The sequence below is a fragment of the Eschrichtius robustus genome, chromosome X (assembly GCF_028021215.1).
Source record: "Eschrichtius robustus isolate mEscRob2 chromosome X, mEscRob2.pri, whole genome shotgun sequence".
Taxonomy (NCBI): Eukaryota; Metazoa; Chordata; class Mammalia; order Artiodactyla; family Eschrichtiidae; genus Eschrichtius; species Eschrichtius robustus.
This window is the reverse complement of record NC_090845.1, coordinates 35404900-35412278: the sequence shown is the minus strand read 5'-3', so window position 1 is coordinate 35412278 and position 7379 is coordinate 35404900. Positions and strand designations below refer to the sequence as shown.

The 7379-nt window shown below is 47.4% G+C and overlaps 1 protein-coding gene across 1 annotated transcript; it reads left to right on the top strand.

The window, feature by feature from the left end:
- The first annotated feature begins 724 nt into the window (after positions 1-724).
- Positions 725-1033, top strand: LOC137757136 (small integral membrane protein 12-like). The gene has a single exon (XM_068533759.1). The coding sequence runs from the start codon at positions 725-727 to the stop codon at positions 1001-1003; it is 279 nt and encodes a 92-aa protein (XP_068389860.1). The 3' UTR covers positions 1004-1033.
- The last annotated feature ends 6346 nt before the right edge of the window (positions 1034-7379 follow it).

Sequence of the window (7379 nt, the reverse complement as noted above, 5' to 3'; positions counted from 1 at the left end):
TTTTTTTTCTTTCTGGAAGGTTCCATATGTTTCACTCTTCCCCAGTTTAACTCCTTCTCATCTTTCTGATCTCAACCTGTTGTCACTTTCTCAAATTGGCATTTTTCTTAGCCCCCAAATATAACCACTTTTTTCCTGATATCCTCCTCCATTGCATCTTTGTATATTCTTTTAAAACACTTATTGCAATTTATGATTCTGTATTTATTTTGTATTTATTTCCTTATTGAATTTCTCTCCAGCTAAACCTTAACTTCCATGAAGGTAAAGTATCTGTCTCGCTTTTTTTTTTTTTTTTTTTTTTTGACGTTCCAGACCAGCATCTAGCACAATGCTCGGCTCTTAGTATGTGATCAGTAAATACTTGTTGAATGAACTGAAGAATAAAAAAGTGATAATCCCTCATCATGTTATTTGATATTTCCAAAACACTAGTTCACTTTGAGAGAGAAAAATGTAAATTAAAAGCACTATCACATGATCCGGCAATTCCACCTCTGGGAGTATATCCAAAAGAAACAAAAACACTAACTGGAAAAGATACCTATACCTCCATGTTCACAGCAGCATTATTTACAATAGCCAAGATCGCGGGTGCCAGTGGGCGGGGTCTGGGGCGAGGCCCCGAGGGCCGCTGGGACTGGCGGCTTCGGTGCTCCGGGAGTGGGAGCACAGGCGGCGGGTGGGGACCAGACAGCGAGGTGTGAGCTGCGGCGCACATGTCATGTGGCCTGTGCTTTGGACCGTGGTGCGTACCTATGCTCCCTATGTCACCTTTCCCGTGGCCTTCGTGGTTGGGGCTGTGGGCTACCACCTGGAATGGTTCATCCGGGGGAAGGATCCCCAGCTTGTGGAGGAGGAAAAGAGCATCTCGGAGCGCCGGGAGGACCGCAAGCTGGATGAGCTGCTAGGCAAGGACCACACCCAGGTCGTGAGCCTTAAGGACAAGCTGGAATTTGCCCCTAAAGCTGTCCTGAACAGAAACCGCCCGGAGAAGAATTAATGGAGGACACAGGGCCCTATGGGTCCTTCTGGGGGCCAAGACTGGTCCTGCCACCAAGTCGACTCAGCAACCAGAACCCACATCTGATTTGCTTTATTGTTTCTTCTGGCCCCTACCGCCCCACACAGCCACACACATACTGGCTGCTCTGCTATGGCCAGGCAGACACACTATTAGCTGAGGGGCCAGTGAAGAGGAAGGCCCGTGAGGATTCTGGCCTGAAAGCTGCCTCTGCTGGATGGTGGCCACAACTGCTCAGGCTTCTGTGCTGCTAGGTGCACCACTGGGAGGACAGTGATGAAATGAACATTGGCTGTCAGTCCCTGTGGGGAGGCAGTTTGGCCTCAGGTGGGAGTGGCTGGGATTGGGGTGATACCTTTAGGAGGGGTACCTACATGCCTAGTTCTAGTTTGCACTGGGAAGAGTTCAGAAATCTACCTGGCTCCCTTAACTAGCTTGCTTTGTCCTTTGTGCTCATTCTCCCTGAAATCCTGTCCTGTCAGCTCAGGAAGGGGATTCCCCTGGGAAGGAAAGCAGTTTTCTGTTCTTGGGAGCCCCGGCTGTTCACCTTGGGGCAGGTGAATTTGCTTGAAAACAATCACCGTCTTTCACCCCCACCCCGTCACTGTGTAGTGCAAAACTTGATTAAAGTGGCGTCTGAGAACCATTTTGATCTAATCCTATCTTCCAGGTGGTGCTGCGGTCTCCTAGGAGTTAGGCAAAGCAGTCATCTCTGGGTAGGATAAAATTGGCCTTTAACTAAGGAGTCGGGGGCCCTGGAAGCTTTGTTTTACTAGCGTGGCTGCATTGGATCCTGGAGGCCGTGAGTCCTGGAGGCGCAGGTTCCCAAGGGCCTTTTTATCATGATAACATGAGGCTTATATACTTTCAAAGTCTACATTAAGAGTAGACCAGGGAGCTTAACAATTGCTATCAAATTTTCCAACTTCATACACACATGCACACATACTTTTCTCTATAAAAGAAGTATATGTACGTTAAATTTGGTAGGGGTTTTAAAAAAGGTTACCCACACTCTGAGGGCTCTAGTACAGATAAAATGTTAACATTTTGGTATCTTTCAGTAATTCTTGGACTAGTTTTTTTAGGTATTTATTACTGTACATTTAATTTTATATTCTTTTTTTTACATAGTGTTTCATATCATAATCACTTTCCTATCTTATCACATGGTCTTCATAATCCTGATTTGTTTTCATTAGCTGTATAATTGCCCATCGAGTGGGAATATAGCATAGTTTGTTTTTAACAGTTTCCCTATTGCTGGACATTTGGGTTGTTTCTGGTTGTTCACTAGGAGAAGTAATGCAAAGAGTACCTTATATAAGGATTTTCCTGCATTTTTGGACTAAATGGTAGGAACAGTAAATGGCATTTTGGACAAAATGGGACGAACGGTTTTAAGGGCCTCAATGCATAATACTAAATGTCTTTCCTGAAGGGCAGTAGGAACTTATACTAAATGCTGCCACTAAAGATGTTGTCGGTGAGGTTGGAAGGGGTGAGAGCAGAGAGCAGACCTGTTGCCTCACGAAGTCAACTGACCTTTAACCTGAGTGAGCAAAGGCAAGTAATGAAGAATGAACCTGCCTTAAAAGGGGGACGGTGTTTGCCTGCCTCTTACCTCAGGATCTGAGGCCCAGTGGTGTTAACAGGTGGGTGAAGGTAGAATTCCTGAACAGATAGAGATGCCGGCTGTGGAGTGGGAGGAGCGGGGGGATGTGGAACGTGGTAGGCAGAGAAGGAGGGGGCAGGTCGAGTCGGTGGCTCCCCCTCCGTCGCCGAGGCCTGGTGGGAATGTTGAGATGAGTTGCTGTTGCTTCTCAGGGCATAAATCCGATGGGGAGCGTGGGGAAGCAGGGTCTGCTGCTGAAGTGAGGATGACGTTTCTGGTTCTGAAAGGATGTGCTAATAAGCTCAGCTTGGTTACAGGCTCAGGCTGACGCAGGCCTCATGGGCAGACCAGTGCTGCCCCCCTGTGGCAGTCCTGAGGGCGACCAAGCCTGGGATCCCTTCACTGGGCTAAACCACCAGTAGCAAACTCTCTTGCCTACAGGGGTCAGTCAGGTGGCTTAAATGAGTGGCCAGGCCAGGTACTGGAAAGCACAGGCCTGCCTAAAGGGGGCAGTGGCTGTGCAGCTTCTTCCAGTTTGTGCTGCTTGCCCAGAGATACCAGATTGAACTTCTGATTTTTAAATGTTGACAATTTATTTTTTAAAAAATTCTAAGCATGCTAACATACCCATAGGGTTAATTTGACCCAGTGGCGGCCAATATGCCACCTGTCAAGCTGCCCCTTGCCTTCTAATGAAATCTGAGAGATACGCTTTGTTTTTAAGCAATCTAACAACTGTGGCAAACATTAGATCCCAGGATTGGTTTCCCTCGAAACACTTTTGGGCATCCTGCACATATGTAGTTTAATATCAGCCTAAGCAAAACATTACAGGACAGAAAACCTACAGAAATAACACACAAAAAGTTTTCCCACAGACTAAGACATATTTGGGTTTTCAGATATTTTGGAATAACCCTGCCACCACTGATGTACGTCCTCCCAGTGCCTGATGGAAGAAGCACTATCTTTGGAAGTCCAAGTTGCTCCCTTTTTCTAGTCTCCCTTTGTGCCCCTTTTAAATAATTTTATTTCCTCGGGCTTGCCCTCGCTGAATTTTTGCCTCCAGCAAGTCTATTAGTATTCTCAGCTGGCTCTTTCTTTCCCAGGGCTGGCTGAGCTCTGCTGCTACCATGGGGCTGTGAGATCGTGCGTGCTTTCTTGCCTCTGCTCAGGTATCATCAGGCAGCGGGGTTTCTGTGGATGGGGCAAAGGTGGGCCAGGCTTGCTGGGACCAACCAGGGCGTGGACTGGTTTTCTTCCACTCTTGCTGATTCACCTTGGAGGCGCGTGACCCTCTTTTGGATTGGCCCAGCAGTCAGGATTCACTGAAGCACAGTAGTAAGTAGATGTGCTTGGGGCTTTTACCCACCCCTCCCGGCCCCCGCCCCGGTTCTCTTCCCAGCCTGGTGATAGTGGTGGCTTTAGAGCTGCGTTATCCCGTCTGAGCATGGCAGGGATCACTTCTCTGCCCTCAGCGGCCCAGGGTCTGGTGCTTTTCCACTCTCTCTCGAGCCTTTCCTGTGCCTGTTGCTGTGTTAGCTCAAGTCAGCTGGGCAGCTGCCAGGACAAGCCTGCCAGGGGACCCTTTGACTCCTGTCAGCTTCCCAGGGCCCCGGGCTGGTGAGGCCGTCGGCCGAGTGAAACACCAGGGGATTAGCCTCCCCAGAGTCACTTGGGAGCCAGGCAGTGAAAATGAAAAGGCTCGTGCCTTGCCTCACTCTTCCTTTTCCGCTCTGGTGTGGGTCTCTAGGCACTTGTAGAGTGGTGAGCCAGGGCGGTGTGGTACAGTGAAAATAAAGTGGATTCTCGAGTCTGACAGACTTATGAGTACTGCCTCAACCACTAGCTGAATGACCTTGGGCAAGTCACGTAGCCTTTCTGAGCCTCAGGTATCGGTTATCGTCATCTGTAAAACAGGGATGAGAGTACCTGTTTTTGCTGGGTTGTTGCAAAGTTAAGGTAACATATGTAAAGTTCTCAGCAGAGTCCATGGCAACAAGTAGGTGCTCAATAAATGTTGGCTGCTGTAGTTTTATTGCAGGAAAAACAGTTCCATGTAGCCTGTGATCCTAGTGAGCTAGGGATCCGGAGGGGAGAGCAGCCTTGGTTGGGAGGGTGATCACAGGCACCCACCCTCACAGGGACCCTCTCAGGCCTGGTGGTTGAGGGCTTCTTAGGAGTATTTTACAGGAAAGGCTGCCTTGTCCAAGAAGCAGGCTGGCCACGGGGGTGCAGGCTTCAACCTGTGTTGCTAAGTAGTAGCCGCATCGGTGCCGTCTCAAGGTCAGAGTCAAGACGGGCGGAGCGAGGTGTGGGGGAACGCCTGAGAGTAGCATGTGTCAGGATGGGTGGAGGTGAGAGCCCTAGACTTGGAGGCAAGAGACTGGGGTGGCCTGGGACATGCCCCTTCACCTCTTCTGGCCTTGGAAGAATAGGGGTGCTGATATCCTTCCTGCTGTAGTGTAAAAAGAGTGAGAAGCCAGCTTAGAGCTTCGAAAACGTGCAAGTGCTGTTCTATCCCGGTAAAATCTCCCTTTTATCGAATCAGGATGGCAGCCAGTCTGAATAATGGAATAGACACAAATGCTCCTTTATTCTTTTTCTGAACAGTCTCTTAAAGTATTTGCTAAGTAGAAGTCTTTGGGGAATCAGCTTTAAGAGTAAAGAGGAGTAATTAGTAATTAGTGTGTATCATTTTGCATCCTGTTCCAGTGGTACCTTGATGTACTTAAAAAGTCTATTCTTTTTAAATTAAATTTGTTAACATTAGTTATCTGTTTATCAAATCCCTTTTACACAATGCAGAGATGAACCTTGGCTTTGTTTTTTTTGTTTAAAAGTTCCAAATGTGTCCTCCAAATCTTTTTGAGATTTTTAAACATCTTTACTGGTGTCCCGTAAAGGGCAGTTCTCTCTCTAGAAGAGTCCAAAGTCCCTTGTACCCTTATTCCCCTCTCCACTGCCTCTTTTCCTTCACTTCCAACCCCAGGTCCACTGGCCATTTCTGTTTGCTTCTGGGCCTGAACTGTCCAGTGCAGCTAGAGAATTTTGCATAACTGTGTGGCCTGACACTCTCCATATATGGGTTCAGATGCAACCTTCAAGGTGATTTCTTATTTATTTGTCTTTTTTGGCTGTGCTGTGCGGCACGCAGGATCTTAGTTCCCCAACCAGGGATCAAACCCGTGCCTCCTGCATTGGGAGCGTGGAGTCTTAACCACTGGACCACCAGGGAAGCCCCTGATTTCTTTTTTCAACCAAGCTTGTCAAGCCCTCAGCCCCATCCCTGCACTCCTCTTAGCCCTTGCTGCTTGCTCTCCGCTTCCACCACTAAAGTGGTGAAACCAGTTTGGCTAAAAGCCTTTGTGATTGCACATGTGGTGTCCATTCCCAGTCATCCTAATGCTTTGCAGTGTCCGGCACTCTTCAGTGAATTCTGTCTTGACTTCACCACCGCCTCTGTTTCCTTTTCCAGCCGTCTCCTCTGCCACTGGCTCCTCCTGTTCTCCTAACTGTGAGTGTTCTTCCAGTTTCATCCTTGGCTTTTTTCTTGCTGCACAGTTTTAGCCTCACCTGTGGCTTCAACCACCTGCTGATCTACCTTGAGGACTCCCAGATGTCTTATCTGTAGTCGTGAATTTCCCCCCAAGCTCTAGATCATTCTCTGAAACAGCTCACTATACATCTCTGTCTAGATTTGTATGACAGTTAAAGGTGTTGACCTGGGTTTGAAGCTTAACTCTGTAATCTAGTTTTGTGATCAGAAAAGTCACTTAACTTCTCTAAGCGGTCATCTGTACAATGGGGACGATTCCTGTGAAGATGGAGAGTGTGTGTAAAACACCTGGCCTGGTGTTTGGCATGGATTCCGTCTCCTATCTCCTGTTGCTCAACTTGGTTCTGACTCCCCCTTCCCCCAACCTGTGGTGACCCACTTCTTCATCTGGAATTCATCCTCTGTTCTCCATCTCACTTCCCTGCCCTCATAATCTCTTTTCTAAACTTTTGGTCTCTTCCTGAAAATTCTTCCCGTTTCTGGCAGCATTTTCTCTCTAAAACACATCTTTAATGAGGTCACTCCTTAAAGACCTCCATGGCTTCTCTCACCAAAGCCCCTTGTGTGCCATGCAGATTCTTTCATCATCTTGCCCTAGCCTCCCTCCCATCATCCCCAGTACAGAACGTACTTTGTATTGATACCATTTCCTGAACACGTTATGCTCATTCAGGTCCTGATGCCTCCGGGTGCACTATGCATCGGACCTCCTTGGCTGCCTGGTGAATTCCATTACACCACAAGACAGCCTAGGTAGCTAAGCAGAGACTGCCATTCCCTCTGCCTCTCTAACCCTGTGTCTGCTCTCCTACTGCAGCATTTACACAAGGCACTGTGATGGTCATGTGTCTGTTTCCCTAGACTGTGAGTTCCTTGAGGGCAGGGACCAAGCCTTGCACAGAGTCATTTCCAATAAATGTTGAATGAATTAAGAGAAAAAAAAAATAGCCAAGGTGTGCAGAAAACCTAAGTGTCTATAGATGCATAAATTCTTCAAGAAATTGATATCGATATATGTAATTCAGCCATAAAAAATTGAGAAAATCGTACCATTTGTGACAACGTGGATGGACCTTTAAGGTATTGTGCTATGTGAAATAAGTCAGACAGAGAAAGACAAATATTGTATGATCTCACTAATATGTGGAATCTAAAAAAAAAAACAAACAAACTCATAGAAA